General features: G+C 46.6%; 1 protein-coding gene across 2 annotated transcripts in view; it reads right to left on the reverse strand.

Moving 5' to 3' along the window:
• Window positions 1-459: 459 nt before the first annotated feature.
• The window catches only part of LOC129867625 (angiomotin-like 2a), a 34,803-nt gene continuing 15,760 nt past the window's right edge, over window positions 460-19,502 (reverse strand). For both annotated transcript variants that reach the window (XM_055941145.1, XM_055941144.1), the window contains exons 4-10: window positions 13,264-13,408; window positions 12,582-12,674; window positions 8,613-8,866; window positions 7,996-8,282; window positions 7,295-7,752; window positions 3,110-3,349; window positions 460-1,366 (exon numbers count right to left, since the gene is read on the reverse strand). In XM_055941145.1, the coding sequence (XP_055797120.1) occupies window positions 1,284-1,366; window positions 3,110-3,349; window positions 7,295-7,752; window positions 7,996-8,282; window positions 8,613-8,866; window positions 12,582-12,674; window positions 13,264-13,408 (1,560 nt within the window). In that variant the 3' untranslated portion in view covers window positions 460-1,283. The remainder of the gene's footprint in view (window positions 1,367-3,109; window positions 3,350-7,294; window positions 7,753-7,995; window positions 8,283-8,612; window positions 8,867-12,581; window positions 12,675-13,263; window positions 13,409-19,502) is intronic.

The raw sequence follows: 19,502 nt of genomic DNA on the forward strand, positions 1-19,502 counted from the left end.
GAAGGGCCATTCCTGTGTTAAGCTGGGAGGAAGCAGGGCCCCAACAGAAGGGCCATTCCTGTGTTAAATGCATGCCATGTTAACAGGGTGAGGTGTCAGACTAGATAGACTGTTTCTCGGAGCGTGTAGGAGAGTGGGAGAGAGGTGGGGGGGGGGGGGGGGGGGGGGGCATTCTGGGTAGTGGCTGTCTGGGGAGGAGGAGAGATTACTACTACAACTGACTTCACTAAGCACACATATTACTGTCAAAGTATTATAGGTAGGATGTGTGTAATCGTAGAACAAGCTAGAGTAGCTGTGGGAGAATTGTGTAGTTTATCCTGGAATGTTGGATCATTTGACTTGGCATGGTGACAGACAGACAGACAGACAGACAGACAGACAGACAGACAGACAGACAGACAGACAGACAGACTTTCTTAAAGGCCAAACAACACAACTCTTCACACAAACACATCACACAATGAGCAACACTTTAATAAGAATATAAATACATTAAATTAAACATAACAGCAATGACATAGAGGCTGTGCAGCGATGCAGAATCCTGTCCGTGTACCTTGGAGGCTTTAGATTGTCACAGTTACACGTGGCAGATCCACTAGAGAACACGGACAGCTAAAGTTCCTCTTCACTTTTCTAGGTGGAAAGAGAGAAACAGGAAGTACAGCTCTCCACTCTGCTCTGTCTGCTAAATACTTCGCTTCACTTCTGGATTCTTTCCCGGGCAGGCAGGTAGGCAGGTAGGTAGGTAGGCAGGCAGGTAGGTAGGTAGGTAGGTAGGCAGGTAGGTAGGTAGGCAGGCAGGTAGGTAGGTAGGTAGGTAGGTAGGTAGGTAGGTAGGTAGGTAGGCAGGTAGGTAGGTAGGCAGGCAGGCAGGTAGGTAGGTAGGCAGGCAGGCAGGTAGGTAGGTAGGTAGGCAGGTAGGTAGGTAGGCAGGTAGGTAGGTAGGCAGGTAGGTAGGTAGGTAGGCAGGTAGGTAGGTAGGCAGGCAGGCAGGCAGGTAGGTAGGTAGGCAGGCAGGCAGGCAGGTAGGTAGGTAGGTACGTAGGGAGAACATGTCCATGTCTCCAAACCTTCTCCACACTGTCTCCAAACTGTCTGTCTTTCTCTAAAGGAAGTGTCCATCTGGAGGTCAGACAGACAGACAGACAGACAGACAGACAGGTTGTCTTCTCCTCGTTGGGAGGGACATACAGGACATGAGGATCTCTCGGTCGTCTCTACCGTGTTGTCACAATCCATCCACAGCGGATCCCACAGTTCAGCGTGCAATGTTTCTTTTAAATGAGGATTTCCACCACTTCTGCTGCTGCGTCTGAACTACGGAGACTCTGGTGTGTGTTGAGTGGTGCCAGGAAGTGCTCTGAGGTGTAATGGAAAAAAATAAACCATGTTTTAGACACTGGATTAAAAACTGCAGGATTTCAGCTCCACAATGAGTTACGTAGTACAACATAGACAGAGGGTCAGTGGGCCACAATCAAGCTGTGATGTTTGACAAGACAATCAAGCTGTGGTGTTTGACAAGACAATCAAGCTGTGATGTTTGACAAGACAATCAAGCTGTAGTGTTTGACAAGACAATCAAGCTGTGGTGTTTGACAAGACAATCAAGCTGTGGTGTTTGACAAGACAATCAAGCTGTGGTGTTTGACAAGACAATCAAGCTGTGGTGTTTGACAAGACAATCAAGCTGTGGTGTTTGACAAGACAATCAAGCTGTGATGTTTGACAAGACAATCAAGCTGTGATGTTTGACAAGACAATCAAGCTGTGGTGTTTGACAAGACAATCAAGCTGTGGTGTTTGACAAGACAATCAAGCTGTGATGTTTGACAAGACAATCAAGCTGTGGTGTTTGACAAGACAATCAAGCTGTGGTGTTTGACAAAACAATCAAGCTGTGGTGTTTGACAAGACAAACAAGCCGTGATGTTTGACAAGACAATCAAGCCGTGATGTTTGACAAGACAATCAAGCCGTGATGTTTGACAAGACAAACAAGCCGTGGTGTTCGACAAGACAATCAAGCCGTAATGTTTAACAAGACAATCAAGCTGTAATGTTTGACAAGACAATCAAGCCGTAATGTTTAACAAGACAATCAAGCCGTAATGTTTGTCAAGACAATCAAACCGTAATGTTTGACAAGACAAACAAGCTGTGGTGTTTGACAAGACAATCAAGCTGTGGTGTTTGACAAGACAATCCAGCCGTCATGTTTGACAAGACAATCAAGCCGTCATGTTTGACAAGACAAACAAGCTGTGGTGTTTGACAAGACAATCAAGCTGTAATGTTTGTCAAGACAATCAAGCCGTCATGTTTGACAAGACAATCAAGCCATAATGTTTAACAGGATAATCAAGCCGTAATGTTTAACAAGACAATCAAGCCGGGGTGTTTGACAAGACAATCAAGCCGTAATGTTTGTCAAGACAATCAAGCCGTAATGTTTGACAAGACAATCAAGCCGTAATGTTTCACAAGACAATCAAGCTGTAATGTTTTTCAAGACAATTAAGCAGTAATGTTTAACAAGACAATCAAGCCATGATGTTTGTCAAGACAATCAAGCCGTCATGTTTGTCAAGACGATCAAGCCGTAATGTTTGACAAGACAATCAAGCCGTAATGTTTGTCAAGACAATCAAGCCGTAATGTTTAACAAGACAATCAAGCCGTGATGTTTGACAAGACAATCAAGCCGTAACGTCCGCTACTTGGGCAACTACCAGCCTTGACTAAACCGTGACTCTAGCCAACACACACAGACACATGCTGTAACTCTGGCTGGTATGAATGAATAAGTCCACTACGTCCCCTCTCTTAGCCTTTAAGGGTGCCATTTGGGATACAGGCTGTCTGCTGTGACCCTGAGTTCTGGTTACACTTCAACCAGCACAGATAAAAAGGGACTTTTATTATTGCATCATCCTTCAAAGCCTGTGTTCCGTTGTAATTCCACTATACATGTCATTTTCTTTTGTATTGTATGTGACTGAAATAGGTGTCCGTGCTCATTTTTGGGTCCCGGTACTGTTTCTACACACACACACACACACACAACAAACATTTTCAGAATAGGAGACAGTTGGCTACACACCGGAGGCAGGTGTCGAGGTCGAGGAAGCCTCAGCGGGTGCTAGCATGCTGGTGGGATCCACTGTAAGATCCGTCTCCTGGGCTAGGACATCACGGTCACACTGGGTGCTGCAGTCACTGCTCTGGGGCTCGGACAGGAACAACATGGCGGGCAGGGCCAATGGGGCGTAGGGGTGTGGGTGGGGTGGCAGGGAGAGAGGAGACATTGCAGCAACCGTCTGGTCATCAGAGAGGCTCCACCCTTACAAGCACAGACAACAAGATGAAGTTGGTTTCATGACTGGATCACAGACAATAAGAGGAAGTTGGCTAAATGACTGGATCACAGACAACAAGAGGAAGTTGGTTAATTACCGGATCAACCAAGTACGCACGCACGCTCAAATATCTACTCTGTCAGCTTCCCTGCCACATCTATCCTAGAGCGGCTATCTCGGAGTGGGGAGATTATAACAGAAAAATGTCATCATCTACTTGAGGAAGGTCCCTCACCGGGATCTTTCCCCAACAGTAGTTATTTTAGGAAGTGTAACATTCTGCCTGGCGACACTACGCACTTAACAGCCGCCAGTTGTCTCTTGAGATAATAACATGGGCTGTTTAAGATCTGACATTCCTCCAGGCGTTATGACCTGTGACCCCTCCCCCCCAGAACACTCAAAAGAAGAAGACAGCGATGTCATAATTCAACAGATTCTTCAGGGAGGAGCTACACTGAGTGTACAAGACATTAAGAACACCTGCTCTTTTCATGACATAGACTGACCAGGTTAATCCAGGTGAAAGCTATGACCCCTTATTCATGTCACTTGTTAAATCCACTTCAATCAGTGTAGATGAAGGATGTCAAACTCATTCCACGGAGGGCCGAGTGTCTGCGGGGTTTTGGTTATTCTATTTTAATTAAGACCTAGATAACCAGGTGAGGGGAGTTCCTTACTGAGACCTAGACAACCAGGTGAGGGGAGTTCCTTACTGAGACCTAGACAACCAGGTGAGGGGAGTTCCTTACTGAGACCTAGACAACCAGATGAGGGGAGTTCCTTACTGAGACAACCAGGTGAGGGGAGTTCCTTACTGAGATCTAGACAACCAGGTGAGGAGAGTTCCTTACTGAGATCTAGACAACCAGGTGAGGGGAGTTCCTTACTGAGACCTAGACAACCAGGTGAGGAGAGTTCCTTACTGAGACCTAGACAACCAGGTGAGGGGAGTTCCTTACTGAGACCTAGACAACCAGGTGAGGGGAGTTCCTTACTGAGACCTAGACAACCAGGTGAGGGGAGTTCCTTACTGAGACCTAGACAACCAGGTGAGGGGAGTTCCTTACTCAGACCACCAGGTGAGGGGAGTTCCTTACTGGGACCTAGACAACCAGGTGAGGAGAGTTCCTTACTGGGACCTAGACAACCAGGTGAGGAGAGTTCCTTACTGAGACCTAGACAACCAGGTGAGGAGAGTTCCTTACTGAGACAACCAGGTGAGGGGAGTTCCTTACTGAGATCTAGACAACCAGGTGAGGAGAGTTCCTTACTGAGATCTAGCCAACCAGGTGAGGGGAGTTCCTTACTGAGACCTAGACAACCAGGTGAGGGGAGTTCCTTACTGAGACCTAGACAACCAGGTGAGGGGAGTTCCTTACTGAGACCTAGACAACCAGGTGAGGAGAGTTCCTTACTGAGACCTAGACAACCAGGTGAGGGGAGTTCCTTACTGTGACCTGGACAACCAGGTGAGGGGAGTTCCTTACTGAGACCTAGACAACCAGGTGAGGGGAGTTCCTTACTGAGACCTAGACAACCAGGTGAGGGGAGTTCCTTACTGAGACCTAGACAACCAGGTGAGGGGAGTTCCTTACTGAGACCTAGACAACCAGGTGAGGGGAGTTCCTTACTGAGACCTAGACAACCAGGTGAGGGGAGTTCCTTACTGAGACAACCAGGTGAGGGGAGTTCCTTACTGAGACCTAGACAACCAGGCGAGGGGAGTTCCTTACTGAGACAACCAGGTGAGGGGAGTTCCTTACTGAGACCTAGACGACCAGGTGAGGGGGGTTATTTACTGAGACCTAGACAACCAGGTGAGGGGAGTTCCTTACTGAGACCTAGACAACCAGGTGAGGTGAGTTCCTTAATGAGACCTAGACAACCAGGTGAGAGGAGTTCCTTACTGAGACCTAGACAACCAGGTGAGGGGAGTTCCTTACTGAGACCTAGACAACCAGGTGAGGGGAGTTCCTTACTGAGACCTAGACAACCAGGTGAGGGGGGTTATTTATTAATTAGTGACCTTAATTCATCAATCATGTACAAGGATGGAGCGAAAACCCGCAGACGCTCGGCCCTCTGGGGAATGAGATTGACACGTGGTGTAGATGAAGGGGAGGAGGTTAAAGAAGGATTTTTAAGCCTTGAGGTAATTGAGACATGGATTTCTATTACAGCATATTGGATGACAGTCCATTCCTATTCCATTCACCCAGTTCAACGTAACATCCATAGGTTTAGGCTACTACATGACACTCACATTTTCCCCTAAACCATCATGAGGTTGCTACAACCTAGCCTTACGAATGAAAGTTTACGGCGTCGGCCGAGTGAATTTTGAGTAATCAAGGTGACAGACAGCGACACATGGAGAGGCAGTGACACATCCAATAACACCTTGCACATTCTTGCCTGCATCTAGCTGATCTAGGATGTAATCATTAGTTCAACAGTCTCAAACGAGTGTTTCTATTGGACAAATTCAGGTATATTTATCCCTGTTTTGTTACGTTTGCTAACGCATTGAATACACCCCCTGATCACACGCAAACACAGTTCACTTTCATACCAGACACATACAAACAGCTCGTTGTATATATCATTCCTACTCTCATCTATCTACGTTCTCTCCTCATATCACCTTTTCCCCTCGCTTGTGGATTACAGTGCACAACAGATCAGCTGTCTTGTGACCAGGCAACAAAAAAAAAAACATTCCAAGCCAAACCTTCATATCATAACTGCTAACCGCTAGACATAACCGCTAGATCGTTTGTCAGTCATAGTCAACATAGTTACGAGAATTAACGTGTCAGTAAACCCGCTACAATCCTGCAGTACAGTGTAGTCAGCAGCAAGCAGTTTAGCAGTTACACCGGCGGGCCCCGGTGGCAGTACATTAATAAAACTAAAAGCGTACCTTGACTTGGAAGAGTTACCAGTGTTGGATAGACATAGCCAGTTAGCTAACATAGCATCCCTCTCTGTTTGACCTGGGTGTTTAAGTAGGCTAAACTAGCTAGCTGCATTTCACACCAGCTAAGTAAGTGAAAGTGAAAAAATATACACTACGATAGCTAGTTCTCTCTCTCTTGCTTCTCATTAATTTTGGAAGAAATTAAATGTTCTAAATTGTTTAACTATTGTCTTTCTCTCTCTTTCAGTCATCTACTCACCATATTTTATGCACTGCAGTGCTAGCTAGCTGTCGCTTACGCTTTCAGTACTAGATTAATTTCCTGATCCTTTGATTGGGTGGACAACATGTCAGTTCATTCTACAAGAGCTCTGATAGGTTGGAGGATGTCCTCTGGAAGTTGTCATAATTACCTTGTGAGTCTATTGAATGGGGTGAGAACCATGAGCCTCCTAGGTTTTGTATTGAAGTCAATGTACCCAGAGGAGGACGGAAGCTAGCTGTCCTCCGGCTACACCATGGTGCTACCCTACAGAGTGCTGCTGAGGCTCCTGTAGTGTGTTTTAATACATTATTTGATGACGTGAATATATTTAGTATAGTTTTATCTAAAAAGGATAACTTTTATAATGTTTCAATATTAAAACATTTCAGAAATTCACTGAAGAGGATGGTCCTCCCCTTCCACCTCTGAGGAGCCTCCACTGCCATAGTCCCTACATAGTAGACAACTTTTGACCAGAGCCCTAAGTAGAGCTCTAAGTAGAGCCCTAATTAGAGCCCCAAGTAGAGCACTAAGTAGAGCCCCAAATAAAGCCCTAAATAGAGCCCCAAGTAGACCCCTAATTAGAGGACTATGTAGAGCACTAAGTAGGGCACTAAGTAGGGCACTAAGTAGAGCCCTAAGAAGAGCCCTAAGAAGAGCCCTGAGTAGAGCACTATAGGATACCATTTTGGACCCAGACTTAGCGTTTGACTTGTGACCCCGGGCCCTAGAGCTCACCTTTCCCCCGGGTGGGTTGCTCCACTGGGCCATCAGTGTTGATGGAGGGGATAGACCTGGCAGGGCGGAGGTCCTGCTGCTCGGTGCTGATGGAGGGAACGGACCTGGCTGGACGGAGGTCCTGCTGCTCGGTGCTGATGGAGGGGACGGACCTGGCAGGACGGAGGGCCTGCTGCTCGGTGCTGATGGAGGGAACGGACCTGGCTGGACGGAGGTAATGCTGCTCGGTGCTGATGGAGGGGACGGACCTGGCTGGACGGAGGGCCTGCTGCTCGGTGCTGATGGAGGGGACGGACCTGGCTGGACGGAGGGCCTGCTGCTCGGTGCTGATGGAGGGGACGGACCTGGCTGGACGGAGGGCCTGATGTTCTAGCCTGTTCTGTTCCCGTCCAGACCGCTGCTGTAACACCCTGATCACTGCATCCTTCTCCAGGAGCTGGGAGTGTAGAGCTCGAACCCTACACACACACACACACACACACACACACACACACACACACACACACACACACACACACACACACACACACACACACACACACACACACACACACACACACACACACACAACGATTGCATATGAAGTCAGTCAGATCACTATGTTGATCTACCTGTGAGTTCTATCTGAACCTAGGTCAGACCAACTGGCGTTACTGTATCGCTTTCAGTGAGCAGGAAGTTATTAAAAGCAGAAATTGTACCTGTTCTCCATCTCCTGATGTCTGTGGCTGGTGGGCAGGTGGTCGTTGAAGCTGTTGTTGGGTGAGTGTTTGATGATGCTGCTGTCTCTCTGAGCTGCGGCGGTCGCGGCCGCGTCCATAGCGAACTGCCTCATGGTGCTCTCCTCCAGGTACTTCTGTTCCCAGTGTGTAATGTCAGCCTCCAGAGCCAGGATCCTCTCTTCTCTCTCAGCCAGCTGCTGCTGTACAGACACCATGGAGCTCACAGCAGAGGGCAGGGAGCCAGGACCGCTAGCTGTGCTGTGGGACTGACACCATGGAAGGAAATTGATATATATATTTTTTTTAAACAAACATGGAGTTGTTTTGTTTTGTAAGACTATGTTAACTGTACAGACTTAGGGGTTGTCAAATATTACGTGTCAATGTGGATCAGAAGGTTTCATTTTATATACCAATGCTGTTCAATTCTAGTCCTGGAGGGCCAAAACACTTCAGGCTTTAGTTTCTACCTGCTAGTTAATTCCCCCCAGCTGGATTCCCAGGTCTAAATAAGTCCCTGATTAGAAGGAGAGGAGGAGAGGCCCTCCAGGACCGACATTGAACAGCCTGCACCACGTGTCTCCTCTCCTGCTCACCTGTGCTGATCGGAGGCTCTTCAGCTCCTGCTCCAGCCTGGTCCTCAGCCTCAGTTCCAGGGCTTCTCTCTTCTCACAGGCTGCCTGTAGCTGGCCCAGGGAACTCTGCAGCCGCTTTACCTTCTCTACGTACGCCCTCTTCCTCCTAAGCTCCTCCTCCAGGGCCAGGTTACGGGCCTGTGCCGACCCCAGGGCCTGCTCCAGAACCTCCCCGGAACCACGCAGACGCTGCACCTCCCGCTGCTGTTCCTCATCTGAGATAGAGAGAGAGAGAGAGAGAGAGAGAGAGAGAGAGAGAGAGAGAGAGAGAGAGAGAGAGAGAGAGAGAGAGAGAGAGAGAGAGAGAGAGAGATACAGAGATACAGAGATACAGAGAGACAGAGAGACAGAGACAGATACAGATACAGAGAGACAGATACAGAGAGACAGAGCCAGAGAGAGACAGAGACAGAGAGACAGGGTCTTGTTGAATATGTTCAGGTGAGAAGGGCTGCTTCAGACATTATGAAGCTTACCGCAGTTCCCCCAGAACAGTTGAGTCCGTCACGTCGTGTTTTTGTTTGTAAAATTACACAACGGGAGAAAGAGGGAGCAGGGGATTCCAGCTCTTGTATTGACAGGGGTCATGTTTTATATTGAATGTCACGTGTGTTTTTTTGCTTCCGTAGAGTGATCAAGGATGACAACTATAGTTTTCCTTGACAGAAAAATCCATTAGTGCAACACATTCAGACAGGAAAAAAGCTTCATTTTCATCAGATGCCGACCAAAGTGTAATGCTATTTGGCTGCCAGCCACACAACTAAATGAGCTTACAATGAAAAAGCAATGTATTTCTTGCAAATAACTAAGCACGGCCATCAATTTTTAGGTAAACACTTTTTCGGCCCACCAACTGACATTTTCACAGTCAAAATAGGAGCATTCCTCAGAGGGTAATCATTGCTCCTGGAGACCAACAGACAAGGGTAGTGTCAGGTTCTGGCCAGGATTGTTCAGGTTTTGGTCACTAGATGCCCCCATTGCCCCTTTTTGAACCTTTTGTTTTTCCCTTGTTCTAGTTATTGTTTTCACCTGTGCCTCATTTCCTTGTAGGTATTTAAACCCTTAGTGTTCCTCAGTTCTTTGCTCTGTGTTTATATGTTAGCACCCAGCCCCAGCCATGCTGTGAACATTTATTTCTCTAGTTGGATTTTCCTGAGGTACTCTGGTTTTGTTCTTGTTTATTTTTGATTATTCTTTTGAGGTTTGTTTTTCCCTGCTGTTCTTACCACTTTGTGGATTTTCATTGTATCTTGGAGGATATTCATTTTTTCTCTTGGCATTACTTTTGACGTTGTGGATTTATAGTTTTTGCCTGAAGATCTTTTTCCTTTATTAAACCACCGTCTCTAGTATTGCTGTGTCTGCCTCATCTTCTGGGTTCTGCCGACTATTAGTGACTGTTTCTCACACCGGGTCCTGACAGGTAGTGTTCAACCTGAACATTATTCTGTTCCATAACTGCTGACAAAGGACCACTTGAAGCTGATTTAAACGTCATTCCCTAACACAATACCAAGTTCACTAAATAATAGTTGTGAAGCTTTACCACAACAACTATTGCCAGGGCAGATGATGAAAATGTGAGAGTAAACCTGACGTCATATACTGGAGGTAAAGAAATGCCCAAAGATGGAGACATATCTATGTGTGTTGTGAGTGGGGAATCGAAGCCCTGCATTAGTTGCCCATGAGGAAGGTGAGGGAGCTCGGCAGCTCAACAGCTATGCAGCCTTGTGCAGCAGAGGGAGGAGGGAGGCATTCCGGAACAGCCTGACATAGCAGAATACATTCCAGGAATCTAGGCCGCATTTACTGTGGAAGGATGTGAATAATGGCTGGCGTTCAAGTGCCAAGGCCGACTCTGTTTAGCAGGCCGGGGAGGGAGGCAGGACCTGAGAGCAGGGAAAACCCCGCTAGCCTGCCTGCCCTCTGACCTCAGACCACAGACTACATTAATGTGGAAGAAATATCAGACACAGTGTAGGAGAACTATGTGCCTGCAAGAGAATGCCAGGGTATTTCACAACGCTCTGTGATTTGTAAAAACAACCCTTGCGAACAGATCTGAAAACACTCTCTCTTGTCCAGTGCCCTGCTCTCTCTGTAGAGAAAATCTTACTCATGCGATTATTTTCTATTTTACCTTTATTTAACTAGGCAAGTCAGTTAAAAACAAATTGTTATTTACGATGACGGTTTAGGAACAGTGGGTTAACTGGTCTAGGAACAGTGGGTTAACTGGTCTAGGAACGGTGGGTTAACTGGTCTAGGAACGGTGGGTTAACTGGTCTAGGAACGGTGGGTTAACTGGTCTAGGAACGGTGGGTTAACTGGTCTAGGAACAGTGGGTTAACTGGTCTAGGAACAGTGGGTTAACTGGTCTAGGAACGGTGGGTTAACTGGTCTAGGAACGGTGGGTTAACTGGTCTAGGAACGGTGGGTTAACTGGTCTAGGAACGGTGGGTTAACTGGTCTAGGAACAGTGGGTTAACTGGTCTAGGAACAGTGGGTTAACTGGTCTAGGAACAGTGGGTTAACTGGTCTAGGAACAGTGGGTTAACTGGTCTAGGAACAGTGGGTTAACTGGTCTAGGAACAGTGGGTTAACTGGTCAAGGAACAGTGGGTTAACTGGTCTAGGAACAGTGGGTTAACTGGTCTAGGAACGGTGGGTTAACTGGTCTAGGAACGGTGGGTTAACTGGTCTAGGAACGGTGGGTTAACTGGTCTAGGAACAGTGGGTTAACTGGTCTAGGAACGGTGGGTTAATTGGTCTAGGAACAGTGGGTTAACTGGTCTAGGAACAGTGGGTTAACTGGTCTAGGAACAGTGGGTTAACTGGTCTAGGAACAGTGGGTTAACTGGTCTAGGAACAGTGGGTTAACTGGTCTAGGAACAGTGGGTTAACTGGTCTAGGAACAGTGGGTTAACTGGTCTAGGAACAGTGGGTTAACTGGTCTAGGAACAGTGGGTTAACTGGTCTAGGAACAGTGAGTTAACTGGTCTAGGAACAGTGGGTTAACTGGTCTAGGAACAGTGGGTTAACTGGTCTAGGAACAGTGGGTTAACTGGTCTAGGAACGGTGGGTTAACTGGTCTAGGAACAGTGGGTTAACTGGTCTAGGAACAGTGGGTTAATTGGTCTAGGAACAGTGGGTTAACTGGTCTAGGAACAGTGGGTTAACTGGTCTAGGAACGGTGGGTTAACTGGTCTAGGAACAGTGGGTTAACTGGTCTAGGAACAGTGGGTTAATTGGTCTAGGAACAGTGGGTTAACTGGTCTAGGAACAGTGGGTTAACTGGTCTAGGAACGGTGGGTTAACTGGTCTAGGAACGGTGGGTTAACTGGTCTAGGAACGGTGGGTTAACTGGTCTAGGAACGGTGGGTTAACTGGTCTAGGAACGGTGGGTTAACTGGTCTAGGAACGGTGGGTTAACTGGTCTAGGAACGGTGGGTTAACTGGTCTAGGAACAGTGGGTTAACTGGTCTAGGAACGGTGGGTTAACTGGTCTAGGAACAGTGGGTTAACTGGTCTAGGAACAGTGGGTTAACTGGTCTAGGAACAGTGGGTTAACTGGTCTAGGAACAGTGGGGTTAACTGGTCTAGGAACAGTGGGTTAACTGGTCTAGGAACAGTGGGTTAACTGGTCTAGGAACAGTGGGTTAACTGGTCTAGGAACAGTGGAGTTAACTGGTCTAGGAACAGTGGGTTAACTGGTCTAGGAACAGTGGGTTAACTGCCTTGTTCAGGGGCAGAACGACAGATTTTTTTTAACCTTGTCAGCTCGGGGGATTTGATCTTGCAACCTTTCGGTTAACTAGTCCAACGCCACTAGGCTACGCGGCCGCCCCGATTATAAAGAGTACGTAACAAGAAGTGCTTCCTCATGTCTCTCTCAACATGTTGGCATCTGATCTCTACCTACTTTGTTCCAGGAGTTTGGTGAAGACCTGCTGTTTCTTGTCTGCCGATTCCTCCTCCTTGACGACTTGCTGTTTGGTAACGGTGTCCAGACGATCTACAGGTGGAAGAGAGAGGGAGGGAACTTGATTAGGATCTATTTGTACTCGTTGGAAGGGGAGACCCACACTTAAAGCCCTACAGACTCTTGCTGTAGGTTACTAGCTTTCCTGCAGTCAAATCACCAAATTGCCTTCTTGTGGCCTCATGGATGGAATGTTATTAATGGGTTTTTAAAATAATTTTATCATTAATTAACTTTTAAAAAATTATAATTTTAACCTGCCCCAAAAATACAGTTTTTCTATGTCAAACGATTTTGTTATATTTCAGTCTTCTGTGATGTATATAACGTGTAATATTGGGATGCAAACTCAAAATGTGATACATGTCATCTCTATATCTGACATGGTACAGGTGTCTTCTATTAAACCCATAACCACGTGAGTGAGGTGTGTACGCTTGTTTCAAAGTAGATTTTTGTTTAAGAAAGAAACACTCTGTGTGACTCTGATTTAGCCCACTGCAGTCTTTTAGTTTTGCTTTATTTAACCTTTATTTATGCAAGTAAGTCCATCAAAAAACAGATTGATTATTTGAAATGACTAGCTGTGCTAGCATTAGCATCTAGCTGCTGATAGCCTTACCTCTGAGGTCTCTGTTGAAGTCGTGTAGTCTCTTGATCTCTGAATCCAGTTTGTTCCTCATGGTTTTCTCCAGGGTCTCTCTCTTGGCTGAGCCCTTCATCAGGGTCTCGTAGGCCTCCGATATCCTCTGGATCTCTACTTCCAGCTGGACGGAAACAGGTAGAGGAGGACACTGTCAGACTGAGGGCTCTAGCTTAAAACACAGCTCATCCCCAACAGGTAGAGGAGGACACTGTCAGTCTGAGGGTCTCTAGCTTAAAACACAGCTCATCCCCAACAGGTAGAGGAGGACACTGTCAGTCTGAGGGTCTCTAGCTTTAAACACAGCTCATCCCCAACAGGTAGAGGAGGACACTGTCAGTCTGAGGGTCTCTAGCTTAAAACACAGCTCATCCCCAACAGTGGTCACTTTTGGGGAGGGGGGGGGGGGACAGTCCTCAGAGGTGGAATCACAAAAGTCGACATTGGAAAAGTGACAATTAACAAAACAATTTGAGGGGTGATTTACAATCAAGGAATCAATGGTCTCACAAGACTGGGATAATGAATGAATGAATGAGACATGTGGAGGAGGAGCAGGAGGTGGAGGAGCAGGAGGGGGGAGGAGGTGGAGCAGGAGGTGGAGGAGCAGGGGGTGGAGGAGCAGGAGGTGGAGGAGCAGGGGGTGGAGGAGCAGGGGGGGAGGAGCAGGAGGGGGAGGAGCGGGAGGGGGAGGAGGGGGAGGAGCAGGAGGGGCAGGAGGGGGAGGAGCAGGAGGGGGAGGAGGTGGAGGAGCAGGAGTTGGAGGAGCAGGGGGTGGAGGAGCAGGGGGTGTAGGAGCAGGAGGTGGAGGAGCAGGGGGGGGAGGAGCAGGGGGGGGAGGAGCAGGAGGTGGAGGAGCAGGGGGGGAGGAGCAGGAGGGGGAGGAGGTGGAGGGGGAGGAGCAGGAGGGGGAGGAGCAGGGGGTGTAGGAGCAAGAGGTGTAGGAGCAGGGGGGGGAGGAGCAGGGGGGGAGGAGCAGGAGGTGGAGGAGCAGGAGGTGGAGGAGCAGGGGGGGGAGGAGCAGGAGGGGGAGGAGCAGGAGGTGGAGGAGCAGGAGAGGGAGGAGCAGGAGGAAGAGGAACAGGTGGTGGAGGAGCAGGAGGGGGAGGAGCAGGAGGGGAGGAGCAGGGGGGGAGGAGCAGGAGGGGGAGGAGCAGGAGGGGGAGGAGCAGGAGGAGCAGGAGGGGGAGGAGCAGGAGGGGGAGGAGCAGGAGGGGGAGGAGCAGGAGGGGGAGGAGCAGGAGGAGCAGGAGGTGGAGGAGCAGGAGGGGGAGGAGCAGGGGGGGAGGAGCAGGAGGGGGAGGAGCAGGGGGGGGAGGAGCAGGAGGGGGAGGAGCAGGAGGTGGAGGAGCAGGAGAGGGAGGAGCAGGAGGAAGAGGAACAGGTGGTGGAGGAGCAGGAGGGGGAGGAGCAGGAGGGGGAGGAGCAGGGGGGGGAGGAGCAGGAGGGGGAGGAGCAGGAGGGGGAGGAGCAGGAGGGGGAGGAGCAGGAGGGGGAGGAGCAGGAGGGGGAGGAGCAGGAGGAGCAGGAGGTGGAGGAGCAGGTGGGGGAGGAGCAGGGGGGGGAGGAGCAGGAGGGGGAGGAGCAGGAGGAGCAGGAGGTGGAGGAGCAGGAGGTGGAGGAGCAGGAGGGGGAGGAGGTGGAGGAGGAGGAGGTAGAGGGGGAGGAGGTAGAGGGGGAGGAGGTGGAGGAGCAGGGGGAGGAAGAGGAACAGGTGGTGGAGGAGCAGGAGGTGGAGGAGCAGGAGGGGGAGGAGGGGGAGGAGCAGGAGGTGGAGGAGCAGGAGGTGGAGGAGCAGGAGGGGGAGGAGGTGGAGGAGCAGGGGTGGAGTAGCAGGAGGTGGAGGAGGTGGAGGAGCAGGAGGTGGAGGAGCAGGAGGTGGAGGAGGTGGAGGAGCAGGAGGGGGAGGAGCAGGCGGTGGAGGAGCAGGAGGGGGAGGAGGTGGAGGAGCAGGAGGGGGAGGAGGTGGAGGAGCAGGGGGTGGAGGAGCAGGGGGTGGAGGAGCAGGAGGGGGAGGAGCAGGGGGTGGAGGAGCAGGAGGTGGAGGAGCAGGAGGTGGAGGAGCAGGGGGTGGAGGAGCAGGTGGTGGAGGAGCAGGAGGGGGAGGAGGTGGAGGAGCAGGAGGTGGAGGAGCAGGAGGGGGAGGAGGTGGAGGAGCAGGGGGTGGAGAAGCAGGGGTGGAGGAGCAGGAGGGGGAGGAAGAGGAACAGGGGGTGGAGGAGCAGGAGGTGGAGGAGCAGGGGGAGGGGGAGCAGGGGGTGGAGGAGTAGGGGGGGGGAGCAGGAGGTGGAGGAGCAGGGGGTGGAGGAGCAGGGGGGGGGGGAGCAGGAGGTGGAGGAACAGGGGGTGGAGGAGCAGGTTGTAGAGGAGCAGGCCTATATGCATGTCTCTGTCACTAAAATAACCTGTACATTTACATTTACATTTAAGTCATTTAGCAGACGCTCTTATCCAGAGCGACTTACTGTAAACATGTCTCTGTCACTAAAATAACCTGTAAACATGTCTCTGTCACTAAAATAACCTGTAAACATGTCTCTGTCACTAAAATAACCAGTAAACATGTCTCTGTCACTAAAATAACCTGTAAACATGTCTCTGTCACTAATATAACCTGTAAACATGTCTCTGTCACTAAAATAACCTGTAAACATGTCTCTGTCACTAATATAACCTGTAAACACGTCTCTGTCTGTCACTAAAATAACCTGTAAACATGTCTCTGTCACTAAAATAACCTGTAAACATGTCTCTGTCACTAATATAACCTGTAAACATGTCTCTGTCACTAATATAACCTGTAAACATGTCTCTGTCACTAATATAACCTGTAAACAAGACTCTGTCTGTCACTAAAGTAACCTGTAAACATGTCTCTGCCACTAATATAACCTGTAAACATGTCTCTGTCTGCCACTAATATAACCTGTAAACATGTCTCTGTCACTAAAATAACCAGTAAACATGTCTCTGTCACTAAAATAACCTGTAAACATGTCTCTGTCTGTCACTAAAATAACTTGTAAACATGTCTCTGTCTGTCACTAATATAACCTGTAAACATGTCTCTGTCACTAAAATAACCTGTAAACATGTCTCTGTCACTAATATAACCTGTAAACATGTCTCTGTCACTAAAATAACCTGTAAACATGTCTCTGTCACTAAAATAACCTGTAAACATGTCTCTGTCACTAAAATAACCTGTAAACATGTCTCTGTCTGTCACTAAAATAACCTGTAAACATGTCTCTGTCACTAAAATAACCTGTAAACATGTCTCTGTCACTAAAATAACCTGTAAACATGTCTCTGTCACTAAAATAACCTGTAAACATGTCTCTGTCTGTCACTAAAATAACCTGTAAACATGTCTCTGTCACTAAAATAACCTGTAAACATGTCTCTGTCACTAAAATAACCTGTAAACATGTCTATGAACCTAAAATAACCTGTAAACATGTCTCTGTCACTAAAATAACCAGTAAACATGTCTCTGTCTGTCACTAAAATAACCTGTAAACATGTCTCTCTCTGTCACTAAAATAACCTGTAAACATGTCTCTGTCACTAAAATAACCTGTAAACATGTCTCTGTCTGTCACTAAAATAACCTGTAAACATGTCTCTGTCACTAAAATAACCTGTAAACATGTCTCTGTCACTAAAATAACCTGTAAACATGTCTCTGTCTGTCACTAAAATAACCTGTAAACATGTCTCTGTCACTAAAATAACCTGTAAACATGTCTCTGTCTGTCACTAAAATAACCTGTAAACATGTCTCTGTCTGTCACTAATATAACCTGTAAACATGTCTTTGTCACTAAAATAACCTGTAAACATGTCTCTGTCACTAAAATAACCTGTAAACATGTCTCTGTCTGTCACTAATATAACCTGTAAACATGTCTCTGTCACTAAAATAACCTGTAAACATGTCTCTGTCACTAATATAACCTGTAAACATGTCTCTGTCTGTCACTAAAATAACCTGTAAACATGTCTCTGTCTGTCACTAATATAACCTGTAAACATGTCTCTGTCTGTCACTAAAATAACCTGTAAACATGTCTCTGTCTGTCACTAATATAACCTGTAAACATGTCTCTGTCTGTCACTAAAATAACCTGTAAATATGTCTCTGTCACTAAAATAACCAGTAAACATGTCTCTGTCACTAATATAACCTGTAAACATGTATCTGTCTGTCACTAAAATAACCTGTAAACATGTCTCTGCCACTAAAATAACCTGTAAACATGTCTCTGTCACTAAAATAACCAGTAAAGATGTCTCTGTCTGTCACTAAAATAACCTGTAAACATGTCTCTGCCACTAAAATAACCAGTAAACATGTCTCTGTCACTAATATAACCTGTAAACATGTCTCTGTCACTAATATAACCTGTAAACATGTCTCTGTCTGTCACTAAAATAACCTGTAAACATGTCTCTGTCACTAATATAACCTGTAAACATGTCTCTGTCACTAATATAACCTGTAAACATGTCTCTGTCTGTCACTAAAATAACCTGTAAACATGTCTCTGTCACTAAAATAACCTGTAAACATGTCTCTGTCACTAAAATAACCTGTAAACATGTCTCTGTCACTAAAATAACATGTAAACATGTCTCTGTCACTAAAATAACCTGTAAACATGTCTCTGTCTGTCACTAAAATAACCTGTAAACATGTCTCTGTCACTAAAATAACCTGTAAACATGTCCCTGTCACTAAAATAACCTGTAAACATGTCTCTGTCTGTCACTAAAATAACCTGTAAACATGTCTCTGTCACTAAAATAACCTGTAAACATGTCTCTGTCACTAAAATAACCTGTAAACATGTCTCTGTCACTAAAATAACCTGTAAACATGTCTCTGTCACTAAAATAACCTGTAAACATGTCTCTGTCACTAAAATAACCTGTAAACATGTCTCTGTCTGTCACTAAAATAACCTGTAAACATGTCTCTGTCTGTCACTAAAATAACCTGTAAACATGTCTCTGTCACTAAAATAACCTGTAAACATGTCTCTGTCTGTCACTAAAATAACCTGTAAACATGTCTCTGTCACTAAAATAACCTGTAAACATGTCTCTGTCACTAAAATAACCTGTAAACATGTCTCTGTCTGTCACTAAAATAACCAGTAAAGATGTCTCTGTCTGTCACTAAAATAACCTGTAAACATGTCTCTGTCATTAAAATAACCTGTAAACATGTCTCTGTCTGTCACTAAAATAACCTGTAAACATGTCTCTGTCACTAAAATAACCAGTAAACATGTCTCTGTCTGTCACTAAAATAACCTGTAAACATGTCTCTGTCACTAAAATAACCAGTAAACATGTCTCTGTCACTAAAATAACCTGTAAACATGTCTCTGTCTGTCACTAAAATAACCAGTAAACATGTCTCTGTCACTAAAATAACCAGTAAACATGTCTCTGTCTGTCACTAAAATAACCTGTAAACATGTCTCTGTCACTAAAATAACCAGTAAACATGTCTCTGTCTGTCACTAAAATAACCTGTAAACATGTCTCTGTCACTAAAATAACCAGTAAACATGTCTCTGTCACTAAAATAACCTGTAAACATGTCTCTGTCTGTCACTAAAATAACCTGTAAACATGTCTCTGTCACTAAAATAACCAGTAAACATGTCTCTGTCTGTCACTAAAATAACCTGTAAACATGTCTCTGTCACTAAAATAACCAGTAAACATGTCTCTGTCACTAAAATAACCTGTAAACATGTCTCTGTCACTAAAATAACCTGTAAACATGTCTCTGTCTGTCAATAAAATAACCTGTAAACATGTCTCTGTCACTAAAATAACCTGTAAACATGTCTCTGTCTGTCACTAAAATAACCTGTAAACATGTCTCTGTCACTAAAATAACCAGTAAACATGTCTCTGTCTGTCACTAAAATAACCTGTAAACATGTCTCTGTCACTAAAATAACCAGTAAACATGTCTCTGTCACTAAAATAACCTGTAAACATGTCTCTGTCTGTCACTAAAATAACCTGTAAACATGTCTCTGTCACTAAAATAACCAGTAAACATGTCTCTCTCTGTCACTAAAATAACCTGTAAACATGTCTCTGTCACTAAAATAACCAGTAAACATGTCTCTGTCACTAAAATAACCTGTAAACATGTCTCTGTCTGTCACTAAAATAACCTGTAAACATGT

The sequence above is a fragment of the Salvelinus fontinalis genome, chromosome 12, assembly GCF_029448725.1.
Source record: "Salvelinus fontinalis isolate EN_2023a chromosome 12, ASM2944872v1, whole genome shotgun sequence".
NCBI classification, from domain to species: Eukaryota; Metazoa; Chordata; class Actinopteri; order Salmoniformes; family Salmonidae; genus Salvelinus; species Salvelinus fontinalis.